We start from the raw sequence: 19,410 nt of genomic DNA, 5'->3' as shown, positions 1-19,410 counted from the left end.
ATAAATAGTATTAAAATGATGATGACAGAATTACAAAAAGATGTATGAAATAAATATTTGTCTACTGTTTCCAGAGGCCTCCTTAGAAACCACTGTGACATTTTGTCTTGTGTTTAGTGAAGAGTAGTGAAATGTCTGAGAAGATTTACGTATCTACCCAATATTTTTATTTCTTGAAGTATTAGCAATAGAGCCTGGAGGAGGGAAAAATTGAAATGTTTGTGAACATTTCCAAACGCCTTTCAAAAACTGTACTATGACTGTGAGAAATTATTTAATTATTTCCCATCTGCACTACATTTATACATTTGGAGAAGAGGGTGGGAAGGAAGAGCTCAATGCTCAGCATTCACCCTGCCCACAGCTTTTCCATTTCAGGCCATTGTCAGGCAAAGTTCTGATATACTAGTAACTGAAGTTGCCTAGGAAAAGGGCTTTCATGGCAGAGATGAGGAGAACATCACCTCACAGCTGCCAGCACGCAGCTAGAGTTATGAGAGATATAAAAGTGTCAGAAAAATTGCCTACAGAAACCCTTCAAGGAGGGAGTAGATTTGTGCAGCTGATGGTGTGAGTTTGCTAGCTAAACAGTTAAGGGGGAGAAAAAGAAACAGTGGATAATCTTCAGTGTCTTGAGGGCATTACCTTGTTTCTATCACAATGGCTCATTAAATCTGCCAAACCAAATGGGTACAGAATGTGGCATTTTACGAATCCACTCTTCTTAATTGGATAGAGGTGGCTTGGGAGTAGCTTAAGAGGTGGGTCGTATTTCAGAAGGTTGATGAGAAATCCAGGATTAAATCTGAGTCTCTTTGGGTCTAAGTCTGCACACTACATTGGGAAAACTGAATGCTGTGTGTTCTCAGCAACTCTCTCCAAAACTGCAACCCCGTGTAAGGTTGCAATATAGCTTATGGGGTTGTTTGCTTATGAAATACCTTGTAAAAGGTTACCACAGACCATTCAACAGGCTTAGAGGCTAATCTCTAAAATGACCAGAGAAAGCTCGACTGAACCCACCGTTTTCTCTAAGGTTTAAGTATATTTTTAAAGTTTTGTAAAGTATTACTGTTATGATTTTCTGTGGGTGTAAAAACAACTTGGGTTTTTTGACATAAGGATGTGGCCTGAGACTATCACAGCAGATCTCCAGCAGCACTGCTACATCATCGCTGGAGAGGAGAAAATGGAAAAGGCAGAAATAAACAGAAGTGATTGAAGGACTCTTGTGGAATGTGGTATAAGTGAGAGAAGTCTACAGGGTAACCTGAATTTATAGCTATTTTATACCTCATAATTCTTTATATTTCAAGACTGGTGCCAAATGTATATTTGTTTATAAAAACAAACTTGTGAGGAGTTAAAGTGAGGGACAGGAAGGGAAGACATGAGTGCTTCATCAGAATTCCACAACTAAATCCCTGCTGCTGCCTCTTACTGAAGAGCACCATGGGACTCTTGCTTCCTTCCACTGGAAACAGAACAATCATTTGGTAGTGTAAACAACCCCAAGTATGTGTTTCATACGACTCTGGCTGATAGTATAAGGAAGTCAAAGAAAATCCAGTCGAAATACCACTTAACTTATCAGGAGGCACAGAGGAGCAAGGCCACCTCTTGCATTCACTACTGTTTTTTAATTCCTCTCTTATTATTAAGCCTAGAATGAGCATCCCTCAGTACAGATATGGTAGCTGTGATAAGACTCCTGTGATTGTTACCCTCATTTCTGAGAAGAAATCCCAAATTTGCTAAAGATATTATTTGTATCCCTGGGGGAACACCTTCCATTTATGCCTGTGTGCTTGGTTACCCTTGTGTAATCACCCCCATGAACTGTACATAATGTTTCCCTCCTAAGGCAGGACTAAAAACATTCACTGTAGTAAACGTGCATTCCCCCAGTAATAATTGCTCATTGCTTTCCCATTCAGGCAGCACTTCTATGCACTGTGCAACTGCAAACCGTGCAGCTCAGCCATGGTCTTCAGCTAGGAAATGTGGAGAAAAGTTCAGATTCCTGTGCTGATGTTGCTAGTATACATGCATGCATAGTGAAGGAGAGTAGAGAAAAAAAGTAAAATAAATTTTTTAGGAACAGTCAGGATTATTTGTGGCTTAAGGTAAATTTTTGTAGAGTTTAAAGCTCCCTTTCTAACCAAAAGGAGATAAAAGAGATTGTAGATTTGAATGCACTGCAGCTGACAGAAAGTCATTTGCATCTTTTGCAAAAAGAACAAAGGACTCTTGTTATAAGAATCTTATAAAGTCTGAATAGCAACATTCTGGTAGAAAGAAAGAAGGGAAAATTCTAAGAGGATTGTAGTCAATTTATGGAAATAGATCAAAAAATAGGCAGCTATAAATACAACTTCAAGAAAGAAGAAAAGACAAAGCAGATTTAAATGTGACTGGAAGTGGAGTTTGAAAGCTAGAAAATGTATTAGGCCTAATGTAAGCAGGATATACCTCTAGAAATATGTTTGAAATGAGAATGGAGGCTAGAAATTAGCATTAATCAGTAAGAGCAAAAAGGCTTAGTGAAAACAGGCAGGAGACAAGCAATGTCTTACCAGCCATAGAAAATTAGGGAGCTGCTGTACTTATAGGCAACCAAGTCTGCAAATATAAGGGCTTCCAAAACAAGAAGGCCTTGCAGGATTCAAATATGGTTTCCGGAGGAAAACTGACAAAAAGGAGAACAGTCTTCCCTGGAGAAGGAAGCTGTACATCTCTCAAATTCAATAAGTAATTGGTAATCCTCAGCAGATAATAACAATTCATGTCTCTCTTTGTCAGAAATCATGCTATCTAATCTATGGGATGCACAATATATCATGGAACCCATGCGAAGAATTACAATTCAGTTCTCATCTATCTCAGGCACATCCTCTCTGAAAAAGGGAATGTTTAATCAAAAACATTAAATATTTAACTAGTATATTTCTTCAAATCTGTAAGAAATGTCCCAGTAAACAGATGTCCTAGGTAAACAAATTGACCAGATCTTCTTTATGCTTTGCAGTGGTTAACTTTAAAATGTGGTCAGCAAAAAAAAATCTCCTCCAATACTGTTAATATTACTACTGGAGATAACATTAAATGGTAAAGACATGTATGTTTAGTAGCTATACATGAAGACTGCTCTGAAAGCAATGCCTCCTGTTTTATTATGTTGGCCTATGATGTCAGAGGAGAAGGTTGGTGATGTGGTAGTATATATTGGACTTTTGTGCCAATATCTCATTACATTTTGTTGCAGTGTGACAGATGGCGGAAGAGAGGCAGTCTGGCAAAATGGTATCTGACATGGAAATGAAGATGAAGCAAAGATGAGTCACCGAATTCATCCATGAAGAAAAAAAATTGTACCCACTGACATTTATCAGTGTTTGCTGAAGGTTTATGGAGACAAAAAAGAAGATGTGAGAACAGTCAGGCAGTGAGTGGTGTGTTTCAGCTGCAGCAATGGTGATGAGAAAGACAAACTGTGTTCTGAACAGCCACACACAGCTGTCTCACCACAAAATGAAGAGCAACTCAATCAGCTCATCCTCACAAATCAGCAGAATACAGTCAGGGAACTGTGTATGGAGCTGAATATCTATTTCAGTGCATTGGAAATGATGGTGGCAGTGTTGGAATATAACAAAGTTTGTGGCAGGTGGGTCTCGTGAATGCTCACACAGGAACAGAAAGAACATCTTACGCAAATATGTCTCTATTCAACACTCCTATGAGGCTGAAGGTGGCAGATTTATGGATCACATCATTATCAGTGACAAGGTGTGGTATCACAACTACAAGATAAAGTAAAAACTGCAGTCCACAGAGTGGCAACATAAATTCCCCATGGAAGAAAAAGTTCAAGATACAGCCTTCAGTGGGTAAAGTGGTGTGCACTCTTTTGGGTTAGGAAAGGGGTGAGGCTTCTGGATTTCCTTGTATCCATCACTAACTGCTACACTGTGCCACTGACAAAGCTGAAAGGTCAAACTTCCAGAGTCAGGCCAGAAAAGAAGACAGCCTTTCTCTTGTTACATGACATTGCCAGGCCCATACCAGTCTGAAGTTCATGGAATATATTGTCAGTCTTGGTGAGACTGTCCTACAACACTCACAGTATAATTCACATTTGATGCCTTCTGAATTCCATCTATTCAGGCCAGTGAAAGATAGGCAACACTTTCCTAGCAACAGAGTCATCACAGCATCCGTGAAACGATGTGTCACCTTTGCTATTGCTGATTTTTATGGTCCCTATGACATGCAGGGTCTTGCTTATTTCTTGTGAAAATGCACAGCTAATATTGGGCAGTGTTGAAAAACAATTTTGTCATTATCAAATTGTGTTATTGTATTCTTTGTATCTGTTGTAGTTTCCAGGGAAATAAGTAGGAGGTACTACATTTAGAGTGACCTACATAGAGATTTGCAGCTACATAGATTTTGTGGGTACAGTCAATGATGAGCTTGATGACTACAAAAACTAAGGGAATAATACACATCATCTTTCGAAGATAAAGAATATGATTTAAAATTATAAAGAATACATGGTTTGCTTGGTATGTAGCTGTATGTTTGCACTGTGGTCCATCAGTTTTTGTTAGTGGAAGAACTGTCAAGACTGGAGCTTGCAAGTATTCTCTAACTTGCCACTTGATAATGCCATTTGTGGTTTACAGATATTAAATCTGAGAAATATTTCTTACATCTCTTACAGGCTTTCCTGCATCTATTCTCTAAATATATATATATATAAATACATATCATTTTGGATGACTTAAATAAAGTTAGTGTTTCTGTCTTTCTTAACACCTCTGTTAGCTCTGATTCCTCTTTTTTTTTTTTTTTTTTTTTACAGATCCAAACATTTCAGCCTATTTTTGGTTTGTTTGTTTTTTTTTTTCCATGAAAACGTTCTTCTCTAGAACCTCTGCCAAAATTCCCCAGGCTTCTGTGAGAACAAGTGTTAAACAATTTGTGAAATTGCAGTGGCTTTGATGTTGCAACTTTTTGACTGATTTTTTTATTTTCTAAAGACGCTGTAATTACCGTGCAGTCATTTAAGTTCCCAGAGAGTTCAACTACTTAATTCAGAAATGTGATCTTCATATCAACAAGCTCCGCTCATTTTGCTGTGCTGCTGTTTAAGCCTATTCCCTCCATTTATCATAAAAGAATGAATTCCCCACACTTCAAGAAAATTTTAAAAATAAAATAAAAAAAGGGGGAAAAAAAAAAAGAAAAAAGAAAAGACAAAAAGAAAAAGAATTATGGAAAACTTGCCCTCCACGTTTCTGCGGTCGGTGCAGAAACAGCCGCGCGGTTCTTCCCCGTTGGACAGCCCTGTCCATGGTGCTGATTTCCCTAACAGCAATATTAATGGCAATTAAAATATCCTTAAGTGGAGGAAAGGAAAATTATATTATCACAAGCGTGCCTAAAAGGTTAGAATATTTAATACCTTGTGACATCTAGAGATTTGCAGCTAATTTCAGGTTGTGCTTTGGTGAACAGATTTCTAGCCATTGTTTTAACAATAGACAGGAATGAGACGCTCAAAGAACAGGAAGGCAGAGTGAGTTTCAGCGTGGGTTTTTTTTGTTGTTGTTTTTGTTTTTAATCTGGCTATTAGTGACTCTTCCTAGCCAAGCTGACATGAAATCATTTGCAATAGCAGAGGTAAACACTAAACCTGCTTTTCATTAATAGAAGAAATCATTAGAATTTATCTACTCAGAATTGCAGAAATACATTATTTCATAGTAAAGGTAAGCTTAAACTAGACTATAGATTATACCATAAGATTAAATCAGATGGGTCATTAAGTGCTAACAGAACTTGAAATTCTAACGGCTCATCCCCAAATTCATAACTCGTCTCAAATTCAGTGCAGCCAGCAACAAAAAGATCATTTCTTAATTTAGTGCAGCCAGCAACAAAAGGATCATTTCTTAATTTATTTGCTGTTAGGAAGGACTACCATCAACTGCTTCCTACAGTTGCCATTTATCCTTTGAAGCCACTGATTCAGGCAGAAATATGGAATCACTTTATCAAACTTCATAAAGCTTGTGGGAAATGCAGCTGTGAAAATCTGACAATCGTTTACATTTCTTCCCTCAGATATTTATGGGCTTTTTGTGAAAGAAAATGGTTGTTTATTTGTTTTGTTCTGATTTTTTTTAACTACACAGAAAGTCAGAGGTATCTTACCTGCCTGCTTTTGTGATGATCATCTCTGTCCCAATGTCATGAAATCTTTTCCAGAGGTCAGCACACTGCAGTTCTACTTGGATCTCTTCCATGGATGAAGGTGGAGGAGGCTGAGGACCCGATCCACCAGATGTAAGGTCAGAATGGGAGCCAAAAGAGCAGGATGTTCTTTCTGCCAACACCTCTGTGTCTGACCCAGTGCTCTGTTCTGAGTCTGCAAAGTAAACATACCAGGTAAGACATTGCAGTTCTACCTGCTGTTAGTTAAAAAAAAAAAAAAAAAGGAAAGCCAGTAGAGGAAGTGATAAAGAGTGATGCAACTGGATTTTTGGTACATGGTATGTCATGATTTGTGATCTGATTTTGGTCTTTGAGCTTCCAATGTAACATCTGGCATTCTTGTAAAGCTTTACAAACAGCCCTCAACATAAAATATAAATAGTAACAAACATCACTGCAATGCCAGGAATGGAACACAAAATATAGATGAAAAAATGTGAAATGAAAAAAAGAATAATAATATTTGAACCCATCGTTTCAATCCAAGATTAAATGAGCTCAATGGAAAACTACATTCCATTTAATTGAACATCCTCCCACAAAACTATTGAAGAATTGGTTATTTTTAAACAATGTTTTTTCTTTTCAATATCCCTGTCATCAAAAATAATGAGCATTTTGTATTTTGCTATTTAGCAGTACCATTTTGGAAATGTGTTTTATTTCTTTCTATAACATTTTTTTTTTTTGAATAATGATGTTTCCTGGGAAAATAACTACGCAGCTTTTGGTGAGGAAAATGCTCTAGGCTACTTAACAGCAAAAAGGGAAGATAGTAAACGTATGGAATATGTTACAGAGGAAAGCAGATGAAGAGAACTGCATAAAACACCACTTGAGACAACCATCTCACTTTAAGGAGGAAAAATAAAAAAAAAAAAAAATAAAAAATGAAAGAAAGCAAACAAAAAATGGAGCTTGGAGTAGCTTAAAATTGCGAACTGGCATGTTGAGCCACGTAGCCTCATCTTTGCCAAAATATCTCTTGTACATTAGATAGATACATAATATGTATGTGGTCCAAGCTTTCATACAGTGGGCTAAGGTGAAATTTGCAAATAATAGTATTTCATTGCAGCAGAGTGTACACCCACATTACAACAAAATAATCCAGAGTTCATTCTATAAGCAATGTGTTTACATTTAGAATCTGAGTTTTAACAAATTGACACAAGTATTAAATAGACGACTGAGTTAGCAGTAAATGGATGTGAAGTGCTCAATCAAATGGATCAAGAAGAGCTCTATAGATTTCAAAGACAATACGAAATCAATACCATACATAGTCTGCATGGATCACCTAAATGCACGCACGCCAGTGAGAGAATAGAACAGCTATTATATAGAAACTTAAGGAGATAGGAAGTAAAATCTGTGTTTAAAATGTGGTCTTCACATCATCAAATCACCACAGCTAAATTTATTTCCATATCAACAAGTGCTAAAGACTCTTTAGTACCTCTGAGGTCATGAGGCTAGTTTTCAATTTTAAACTGTCTCTGAGACAGTATCTCCTGGATACCTGCACATCAGTGCAGAAAGTCATAGTGAAGAAGAGGCTGGGAGTGCAGATGTCACCTGCAGAACCACCACCCCCACAGAAACATTCTGGAAAACTTTTACTACTGCAATGGAATGGAAACAAACAGTTTGGCTGGTAGCATTTGAGAAACAGCCCAAGTGCCACCAGGAAGCCTTTGTTTTCTAGGAGAACTCTAAGTGGATTGGATAATAAACTTGTTTGAAGGACACAGTAAATTTGGACAGCATTTAGACAATATGCATGTATAATGTAGAAATTCTGTAGGACATTGAAAAGGTTTTGCATGTACTGTTTCCAAACCATTTTGAACGTGTGGTCCTCTATGTCTCCCACTGACATCCAAACTGGACTGAAACTACAACAGATCTGTCTATCCAAATGAATAGCACAAACCAACCAAGAAAGGAGTACTACGTGAGACCAGTATTCCACCTAACACTGGTATCATAGACACAGTCTAATTCAAGATAATATGAGGTAACCTGCTGGGATTCGGTGACAGCAAGCTAGAGAATCAATGTGAAATTACAGAGAGATTAACACATTTGGTGCCTACATAAGAAGCCCAGTGATGCAGGAGCAAAGCTACTTCCTCTAGTTCAAATGATTCCTCTTCACAGGTCTGGAGGGCATAAGCCTGAATATGCATCATTTGCTTTTGTAATAATGCTTAATTGCTTTATCCTTTAAGGATAAGCAAGATTATGCTTCTCACATCATTTTAAGACCAATCTGTATACCTACTCATGAGATGAACCATTAACCAATAGTCTTACATATTCTGTGAGTTCCTAAAAAAAGTGAAGGTAAACTGCTCTGGGACAAGTAAATATCTGTGAGGGTGGGATGGAGGGAAAAGCTTTCATTATAGAGTCCTTCTCCTTGAATGAGGTATTAATCTGAGGGTTTGCATACAGATGGAGTATTTTAGGACGCATCATCTTTCTGGTTCAGGCACTTAGAAACTATATGTCCCCTGAAGAAGTATAGTAAACGGCCAACAGATGGCACATGGGTAGACACTGTTCCAGCATCATTTCAGCATTTTCTGGACAGCCTTTCAAAATGGGTGTGTGAATGGAGTCTCAGAGAACCGTGGGAATTAGCTGGAATTTCATAACATGAAAAAATTAAACATCATTGGCTTAAGCCCACTTACAGATTTTATGCCAATATCACTAAACTGACTTCAGCAGAGCTTTGGGGGATTTTGACAATGGTGGAAGTGGAAGTAGAACCACATCCTTGAACATAAATTGCCATGCTGGCACAAATCAATAACTGCAAAAGGAATTCACTGATTAGTGATATGCTAGCATCTACCCAACTATGCAGTACCACATAGTACAGAAAAAAACTATCTTAGTTCAAATTATACTGTTCAGTGAAACATGATCTACAGTACTACAAGTTAAATGCTCAGAAGATTTAACATTTTTAACATTTAACATTTAAGTGCTTCTCTTTCCTCCAGTTTTGGAAATGGAAGAGAGGGAGTCTGGAGTGTGACTGCTTGGTTCAGTTTTGGTAGGTACTGACACGAATTTTTGGTTTTTCTCCTCAGCTTTTCTTGAGCTAAGCTCTTCTGAATGGTGCCATCCCACTGCAGACGCTAAGTTCACTCCAGACCCAAGGAATTCAGGGTAAGTTAAGTGTATCTAATAAATGAAAATCATCTAAATTGACATCCAGCTTTATAAGATTATGTGGATTTTAATAGGAGTTCTCCACATATGTTAGGATTCTGAATTAATGAAGGGGCAGATACTGACATCTGCATGTAAGCAACCTAAGACAAATGCAGAGCAAACCAATCTTGATACTTTATGGCTGCTGGCAGCTAGCACAGCTCAAGCCCTTCTGCTGCTCTTATAATAAAACTGGACAGGAAGAATACCTGAATTTTCTTCTGACATTCACACTAGTAGCTTTGTTTACTTCAAGCATCAATTTTAGTGTGATGCAACTTCAGTAAGCTTAAATACATTATTTCTATATTATGTTGGTGTAAGCAGAAGGGAACTAGGGAATAGATCCTAAAGCACAAACAAACAAACAAACAAACAAAAAAACATGCCTGTGAATGCCTTGAAGAAAAGATTGTGGCTGATATTAAATATTGTGTCCAACTAAAGGGCAAACAGAAAAAGTCCTAAGGATGTTTCTAATAGTTTATTCTAGCTTCAAAGGGACAAGACAAGATACCTTACCTTTACAAGATTTCTTTACTGTCACAGGAACTCTTGTTCTCCAATGCCATGTTAGGTTGCAATCTGCCACTTTTGGCTTAGCTGGGCAATCGGCAATTGAAAGAGTTCTGTTTTTCTCTTGCTAGAATGTATTTTTGAAAGTGAGACTTGGCCTAATCTATCAAAAAGAAACCTGTTCTTGCAGGAATTGTATTCCAAGGATCTTGAAACTTTCTAGTGGGATGCTACTAAGAAGTTTAGAGAGAAGATCCATGGATTTCAGAAGCATTCAAAATAACTCAAGTCTTGAAATATAGCCATCTTACTGCCACTGTGTGAAAGGTTGTTCCCTTTCTATTGCCCTGTTGCATGGCTTCGTATTATCCTTTGTCACCATGCTAACCAGACATCCAGCTCATACACTTTCATAGTGCTAGAGGAAAGGAAATGTCTTAGCCCTTTCAGCAACTTTGAGTCTATCAAGAAAACTGCAGGATCACTTGGAGAAGTAACACTCAGAATTTCTAGGCATACAGTGGCCATTATTGAGATTATCAAGGAATATTGAGCAAGTTCAGACTTTTCTTTCTTAATCCTTTTCCCATTCCCGCTAATTCCAGTTCAACCTGGGAAACCTCAGCACATGATTTCTTTTGATCCACAAATTTCCAGGCTTCTTTTTTGCAGACAGGAATTAAAAAACACCATTTTCTCAAGCATAGTGACTCTGAGGTCAGCATCCTCACTGAATGGCCCAGGATGATGGTCAGTAACTACAGCCAGCTTCCTGCACCAACACTATGTGTCCTGGGATCAGAACACTCTTATAAATAAAAACAAGATGTGATTGACTGCCTTATTTCTACAGCTAAGCACTCTATTATTCCCTACATTTTCATCAGTCTGATACAAGAGACTGGAATGCAAGACATTGAAATACATCAATTTTCTAAGCAACTTCATGCATGCACCTCCAGCAGAATTTTCTCTGCAGCTTATACACAGCAGGAACACTAAGCTCCATATTTAACCACTCAAACAGAAAGAGTTCCATTTAGCCCTTGACCATATCAAGAAGCTTGTGCATTCAACAAATGTTTTACTCCAAGGTATCAAAGGATATAAAATACAGGAGTGAGAGTAAGTACAAAAAGCTTGTATACATAAAACACCACCTACCCAGATACCCAGAAGTCTTAGTCTCTTTCTTTCTTTTCTCTTTTATTTTTTTCAAATTTATGTGTAGATATCTGATGTAGATTCTGTCAGATTCCATTAGCATGAAGATTTCTCTGCGGCAGCTGTTACAAGCTGTTGGGGCTTTTGGCTTGTTTTTTGTTTTTTGTTTTTTTTTTCAATTATTCTTTTTTTTTTTTCAGTTTTTTTTTTTAGTTTGTGAACATTTAGTGCAACAGGTGATTCTTCCTTCACTCTTACAGTAGATTTGCTGGCAATCAAAGTCTACAGTTTACAAAGATAGTACACAATCCTGGATATGCATATTCAGAGAAAACTTGGTGGTTGCCACTCTTTTCTGTGAACTCTGCTGAAATAAGCATAGAGCCTTGCTTTTGCATGTGCTGGTGCCACCCCACAGCTGCATGGAACCATGCACATGGAAGTATGACATTACTGGAATCCAGATACAAACTGCCAAGTCCTATGTAAGTGAAAACACAGAAACATACTAAGACTAAACAGACTGGAAGAGCAGAGTCTGGCTAGCCATGGCTGCTGATGCAACGACTTCAGATATACAGCTGTTTTCTCCCTGATAACTGCTATGTACACAGAAACTGAACAAAGCCTCTAGGAACTTCAAAATTAAACAAGATGTTCTGCAGCAGCAAAGGCAGCAAGAAAGCAGAGGTGAATCAAGCTGAGGTTCAGCAAAGCCATTGAGATTAGAAAGCCATAAAACGCAGCTGATCCAGCAATTGCCTTTGCTTCAAGCAAAGATTTCTGAGCATTTCCAGGTGATTTTAAACATATGATCAAATCATACAAAGATAATTCTGCAGATATCCTTATGTACTGCATTATTCCCGTGAACTCTTTTGCATTCCTCTACCATACTTACTGTGCTTTCTTTGAGCATTAGGCCCCATAATAATTTCACGCTAGAATTTGTAATATTTATTACTGATAATATCAATTTTTTATTACATTAGTGACCACAGGTTGAAATCAGTTTCAAGATTTTCTAGTCTTAGGGCAGTATAAGCATGTCTAAACCCAGAACTTCATAATCACAAATGCTACATTACAATCTCAAACAGCATAAAGAAGTGTTAAAACAACTAATTTCCAGAACTTTTTATGAAACCAGAGAAAAACAAAATGGCATTAACATCAGCAAAACTCAAAAAGGAAAAATTAAAGACAAGATGGGAAACTTTCATAGATGGGAAACTATTGTGTAACTGGTCACTCTAAACAATGCCTCCTATTTGTTTTCATTAAAAATGAACAATAACACTGTTTGACAGAGCAAACTGTCAGCTACAAAACACTATCTTTCAACATATGCATTTTTGCCAATGATGAACAAGAGCCTGCATGCCATGCTCATCAAAATCTGCACCAGCAGAGGTAACATACTGTCACTGTCGCCACTGCTGAAATGCACCACTCACTGCCTCACTGTGCTCACATCCACTGTTTGGTCCCCATAAACATTCAGCAAACACTGATTAATGTCAACAGGTACAACTTTTTCCCCACAGAGGAATTCACAAACACACCTTTTCCTCATCCTCGCTCCCATGTCAGACGCCATTCTGTCAGACCGCCCCTTTGCTGCCATCTGTCACACAGCACAAAACATAACAGAATACTGGCAGGAGGTTTCAATCTCTACTGATGTATCACCAACATTTACCTCTAACTACATGGACCAACTTAATAAAATAGAAGGAGCCCTCATAGGTAAATAAAGCAACCCAGTATGGTGACAAATGAAAACCATGGGAGACAAGATGACTCTGAAGTGAAAAACTTCTCTGGTACTTCACCCACAAAATTTTTGTCATTCATCTAAATCATAATTTTAAAAGACATTTTCATAAGATTCCTTGAATCACGAAAGCCTGTGAAATACACTCAAACTGATGGTTATTTGTATCAAAATAAAGACTAACTATAAGGCCAATATGATAGGGAATTATTTCTCATATATATGGCAAACACAACTAGTAGAAGAATATAAAAGCAAACACAACAGCAAAAACACAGTGGCTTTGGCTCTAAATGCAAGTCTTGCATCAACTTGCCTGTCCAATGCCAAGAACTGACTGCTTCTGCCTTGGCTTATTTCATATAAGATTTAAAAAAGGAATAAAAACCTCAGCAAAGAAAAAAATCACTCTGATTCGCTGGTATGCTCCAACTGCTCTTTTCCACTCCAGCAAAGGAAAACAGTTGTAAACCTGGTTTAACCAGCAAGTTAGATTGGGTTTGTGGCTTCTCAGTTTTGGCAAAGATGTATAAAGCAGCTGGAGTTTGCTAGTATACTTAACCTCAAGAGTTCAATCTCAAAAGTTAACTCCATCCAGGAAAAAGAACATCAGTTACAGTTAATCTTTGAAGTGATTTTTAACCTCACAATTCATTGTTTTTTTTTAAAACTACACAGATGAAGAGAACTTACATATTTTGCCCCCACACTCTTTAGGACCAACTTAATAAAATAGAAGGAGATATTCAAGAGTTCAGCTCCAGTTTCAAGCTACATCATCTAAGGATGGAGATGCTGACCGCTGGGCTCTGAATTTATCCTTGGCAAATACAAATTCTCAATACAGAAGTGTAAGCTAGGTGGACAAGAGTGTTCAGAGTAATTCCACAGCACATGATTTCTTTGTGGACTTCATATTTAATCCAAACTAATTATCTTAAGAAAATTGTCCACAGCTCATCAGTCTGCGCTTTAGATCAATTGAACTATCACAACCAAAAATATCTCATTGAACAGCTGCCAAACAGAAGACTGTCTTATAGGCCCTCTCATCTCTGGATTGAGGCAACTTGTTTGCTTAAAGGTATTTCAAAAGCATTCTCAATAAAAGATTCCTGGTAATCATCTTTCAGAAGAAAAAATATCAGTAAGTAACAAAACTTGGACTTTTTATTTGATGTCATATTCTTGTCTTTCAGGAAACAAAAAGTAACTTGGCTCTTCAGTATCTTAAGGAAAATGTAATTTGAAATTTAGTATAGAAGGATCCAAGAGATTCCTAAAAGTCCCCAGGGAAACTCTTTGCAGCTGTCACTCAGCATTGCCTTAGGCTGCAAAAGAAAGACAACTCAGTAGCAAACATTCAGAAAGGCCATATTCAAAATGGAAATGGTTGAGAAAGAGTACACAAAAACTAAGATTTGATTAAATAAACAGATAAAATAAAAGAGTGTAAAACTCAGTAAAATCCAGGAGAACACAGAGAATGCTAACTTTCAAAAATATGAGAAGTACTAGGGAGAAAGTGGGATGTTATTTAAAGAAGGAGGTAAAATTGATGACAACTTTAATCTGGCCAAGATCCGGAACTTTACAGACTCCAGAGAACTTGTCTGGCCAATGTCCAAGAGTTTGTGTAAAATTAAAGAGTGGAAACACACTTGAAAGCTGGAGAAACTTAAAAAAGTAAGATACCACGTATTAGATATATGCTGTGTTCCGTAAACATAGAGACATTGTTCTTACAAATAAAACCATACAACAAATATTTAGAAACCAAACTAAACCAAAATTTTGGCTCTAAGTAACCTCAAATTGTGCAGGAGTACAAAACCAGATCCTAGCCTTGTGGCTGGCCCTTCCCTGGTAGGAACAGGAACAAGCTCTGGTACAGACTGTCTCTGGATTCTGTGGCTTGGACTTCTCTCTGATGGCCATACACATATATATGTATGCAGATATATACATATATATATAAAGGAAACTTAATCAACTCAGGATGCAGTCAGCATGCAGGACTAGTGCTGCAGAGATATCTATTCTCTCCGAGACCAGACTATCAAGTCCATAAAGCTTTTCACTCTTTATGCAGATAGGAACACTTCTCAGACAAATGAAGACTAACATTTTAAATATTTGCAAGCTGAAGATAGCTGGTGGCCTGCAAACCACAGGGAGAGACATTACATATGTTTCCCTATACCATGATGATTATCATGACAGCAGTATCAGGGAGCCAGCTGGCATCTTCATGAGAGATGTCCAAACCTTTCCTGACTCCTACAGATTAATTGGCACTGTGGTCGTATGGCAGTAAGTTCCACAGCGTGATTATGCACAGAAGAGAAAGTGTCCTTTTTCACTTACAATGACACCTGTCTGTTCATGTTTGAGTGACCATTTGCTGTAGTGTTATAATGAGATAAATACCACTCCATGTGTTTCGTGTATTTCCTGTCAGAAGATAATCATTAGGAAACATCCATGGAAGTGGTTTTGGCAAGATAAATAAATAGCTTACTCCAACTCAGCTGAAGTTTTGAGACCAAATTCTTTGCTTTTGTGTAGATTCACAATCTACAATTTTACTTTGGGAAAACAATACTTATCAGACTAGTTCTCTTGGCTGATTTTGAATTTGTAACTTCAATAATTGATTAAACTCAATTTTTTTATTTATATGCTTCTTATTCAAACTTTCTTTCATCCACTGACCCACTCACACATCCCTTTCTGATTCCCTTTCTGATTCTATCTGCCTACTGCAGTTATTTTCCTGTATATAAATTTATCAACTATAATACAAATCTTTTAATATTTTATTCATAAGAAAGCACTTCCAAGGCTCCAAATATTTTAATTGCCTACTCTCTGAATCTCGTCTCTCTTTATTATATACACACAGAGAGACAGGTATATATATGTCTATGAGATTGGTTCTTAAAAATGTATTTAGCTTTAGTCAGTGATCTGCCCTGACCCACATAGCAGAAATTATAATATTTTCTACCAGGATATTTTTTGCAACCTAGCATTCTGTTTGCTGTTTTGATCACTTTTACAGGGTGACCATATGTTTCCACTAAACCACTCACAATGAGTTTGGGGTATTTTTCAAAAGTGATAAATATATTCCTCCTTCCATTTGCTTCACATGGAACAGACTTGCATTCAAACCAGACAATTTTTCTCCTTCGTACTATGCAGTCTTGTGAGAAGGGTTGAGAGAGAAGTTTCTCCAGAAAAAAACAGAGCACAGTGCTGAGCTCTAGCATTTCAACAGCCAGCAATAAACATTAAAAATATTTGTAAAAGTATGTGATAAAACAGGGATAGGACAACAGTGACAGAGGCTGAACAGGTTACAGCATTGCATTATGAGACTATGGTGGACAGACATTAAAATAATGTATTAGGGCCTTCAATCCAGCCTACATTGTGAAAGGCAACTGCTTCATACAAAACCAATTTAATTTGAAGTCTGACATACACGTGCCAACCCTAAAACAGAACGTCACCTTCAGCTACATCCAAGAAGGCATCTCATATTAATTTGAAACAATTATCCTAATGTCCCAAAAATAATTAGATATTCTGCAAAAGTGAACAGTGCTTGTGAGGATGAGGTTATTCAAAAGTAAAGTTGTAAAAGCTTTAAAATCTGCAAAAGCCAATGCTTCACTTCATATCCAGGGTGTGCTACCAGATACTGATGTTTAAGAACTTCTAATAAAATCACTGCAATGATGAGCTGAAAGACAAATGGAGGCACCTGTAGTTGGCAGAAGGCAGGGAAGGGGATGCTGAAAGAGACCATAGAGTAACAGAGTACAGATGACTTTCATACTGTGCAATTTGACCAGACAAAATAATCGCATGCAATTGTTGATACTGTATTTAGATGTAAGGAAACTCTGTAGTTAGAGATTTCCCTTTCATGTACAGCAGAAGAGGGAAGTACTGATCTATGTTCTTCTTCAGCCTAACTGAGAGTTAAGAAGAGGAAGGAGGAGGAACAGATGAACCCAAGCCTCATGCTCATGCCCAATGTGTCAGGCAAATCTGTTGATGTGGCCTAACAATGTGTGTGAACTTTTCTTCTATAGAGCCAGAACACAAGGTAATGGTTGAGACATTCTTCAGGCTTACCCCAGTGCCGCTGCATCAGGGGCTCAGTGGCAGAGAAAAAACCTTGAGATGTAGCACTAAAGAACATCACCTGTTCAGAGGGGGTTTTTACCTCCTAGTTAAGCCTTTTGAGGGCAATCCACCTCCTCAAAACATAGGAGAGAACAGGAACTGTGCACTCCATGGCTTTCAAGAATTTCATTCATAAAAGTTGTTGAAAAAATGCTAGAGTTAAAAACAGAGGCAGAACAAGTTTTAGGAATGAAATAAACTTTTTTTTTTCAGAACATACGTTCTTTTTAGAACATAAATGTCCATAATTACTCTCATTTATGTATGATTACTATGCACAAGCACTAAAGATACAGAACACCAGAGGGTCAAAAAAAAGAAAAGAAGACCAAGGCTTTTTTAACAGTCTATTGCCATACTGGGAGTGTTTGCCTATACTATGTTTCAGTTCATCTTGGAAGAGTGATTTTGAAGCAATTGCCTTATCATCCGCAGTCACTACCCTTCAGTTCACTTCATGGAGGATTATGGTAGCACATGCAGCTAGTTTGGGTGAGTCTAAACCAAAAGTGGCCCTCCGAAAGTACCCAAAGCAGCAACTGCTTATTCTCATCCAACCCACAAAATACAATGTACATTAACTTTCTTCTAAAGCCATACATCATGGACATCAAGTCTTGAACACCAACCTTTTCACTCTACAGATGTGCTCCTGTTGGACTGCATGATCTGCTAATGCAAATAGTACAGGTAACTGAATTACATAAAAGATGAATGTCCTAAAATCCCACAGCTTCCACATACTTCCATGGGGAAAGAATAGCACAAAACTGGTGTTCAACATGGAGAATAAGTCTATGTTCATATAATCTTCCCTTTCCTTTTCCTTCAACATCCATGCCTCTTGGCTGTACATTTGTGGCTTGGATTTTCCTCTTCTCTTTGACTGTCCTCAGTCCAGTCTCCCAAAGTCACATCCTGACACACTTTACCAACTGCAATACCACATGTCCAAATCCCATCGTACACTCACACATAATGACTCCAGGAAATGCACACTGGTGTACTTCGTTGACTTCCATTGAGCCACCCTGATTTACACCTGCTGAAGTTATGAACTTGAGAGTAATAACACCTACACCACACAGTCGTCGCATGTGTGTATACCATCACCCATACAACAGATGCACCAGCATGCATGCACACACGTCTCCAACATCTGGCATTCACAAGCTAACTATAATAACTCCATGAACTTCATTCTTCTTTACAAAGCTCACTAACACTTCATCTATATGTGCACTAAAGAGGTGCATAACCTCTTCCACTTCACTGAAACAAATATGTGCTCTTAACCTGGCCTTCACAGTCACATGCAGAAATATAACTGAGCACTTGCACTTAGTCTTGAGGCACTCATTTAATCCTTCTGAATAACAGGGCTTGAATGGCTCTTGACATAAACACTTCACAGATGTTGCACATAATGTGCATATAGATGTACACCTCCTTACTTTTCAGCCATACCTGTAATTTTGCCTACATGACCTTCCCTGCTAAGAGGCTCACATTCCCGCTTCCTCGCTAGAAATCATGCCAGGAATAAAAGTGATAAAAGGAAATGAAAAATCACTTGCAAACATCCAGGCATAAGTCAAATTAAAAACATACCACTTCTCAGTACAAACTCAGCTTCATAATTTACCATTTCTGAATGTTAGGAAATTTGAATCTCACATCCAAATCTAACCTAAAAGCTGTGCTCAGAAAACATGTGGGCAAACACAATAGTTCATGTTTGGCATTTTATGCAAGATACTATGATCTAGAATACTTGTGCCTTCCTAGATCTCAATTCTGTGCACCGAAAACAATGGGATGCCCCCCTGTGCTGTTCTCAACAAGTTAAATTACAGCAAAAGAGGCTGGAAAGCACACAGTATGGAAGCTGAAAATTCTCTCAGCTTTGCCCGCTTTCCCCCACACCAGTGTCAATGGTAATAATAACCTATTGGTTCCCATCCAAAAGAGGAGTGATAATTTTCTCTGGGTATGGATACACACACATTTTCAACCACGCAGAACTAAACTGTTCCAGAACTGTTCCATAACCCATTCTTTTAAACCACAAAAAGCATGTACTGCACCTCAAATATTATATGCATATTTTGAATTTATTGAGGTTTTTTTTTAAACTATCTTGTCTATTAAAAGATTGTTTTTTTGCAGTGAGAAGAATAGCTGTATCTTACTGCAGTTGAGAGGAAGAAATACAATGCATTTTACAATAATTACTTTAG

General features: G+C 37.7%; 3 protein-coding genes across 5 annotated transcripts in view; 1 reads left to right on the top strand and 2 right to left on the bottom strand.

The window, feature by feature from the left end:
• The window catches only part of LOC128090444 (uncharacterized), a 305,355-nt gene that overhangs the window by 54,763 nt on the left and 231,182 nt on the right, over positions 1–19,410 (top strand). The window lies entirely within an intron of this gene.
• The window catches only part of WARS2 (tryptophanyl tRNA synthetase 2, mitochondrial), a 334,901-nt gene that overhangs the window by 207,546 nt on the left and 107,945 nt on the right, over positions 1–19,410 (bottom strand). The window lies entirely within an intron of this gene.
• The window catches only part of TBX15 (T-box transcription factor 15), an 88,893-nt gene that overhangs the window by 29,460 nt on the left and 40,023 nt on the right, over positions 1–19,410 (bottom strand). Inside the window, exon 2 of the mRNA XM_052702713.1 lies at positions 6,223–6,436. Within this exon, the coding sequence (XP_052558673.1) occupies positions 6,223–6,436 (214 nt within the window). The remainder of the gene's footprint in view (positions 1–6,222; positions 6,437–19,410) is intronic.

Source organism: Tympanuchus pallidicinctus, unplaced genomic scaffold (assembly GCF_026119805.1).
Source record: "Tympanuchus pallidicinctus isolate F22 unplaced genomic scaffold, pur_lepc_1.0 scaffold10, whole genome shotgun sequence".
NCBI classification, from domain to species: Eukaryota; Metazoa; Chordata; class Aves; order Galliformes; family Phasianidae; genus Tympanuchus; species Tympanuchus pallidicinctus.
This window is presented reverse-complemented; position numbering and strand designations above follow the sequence as displayed.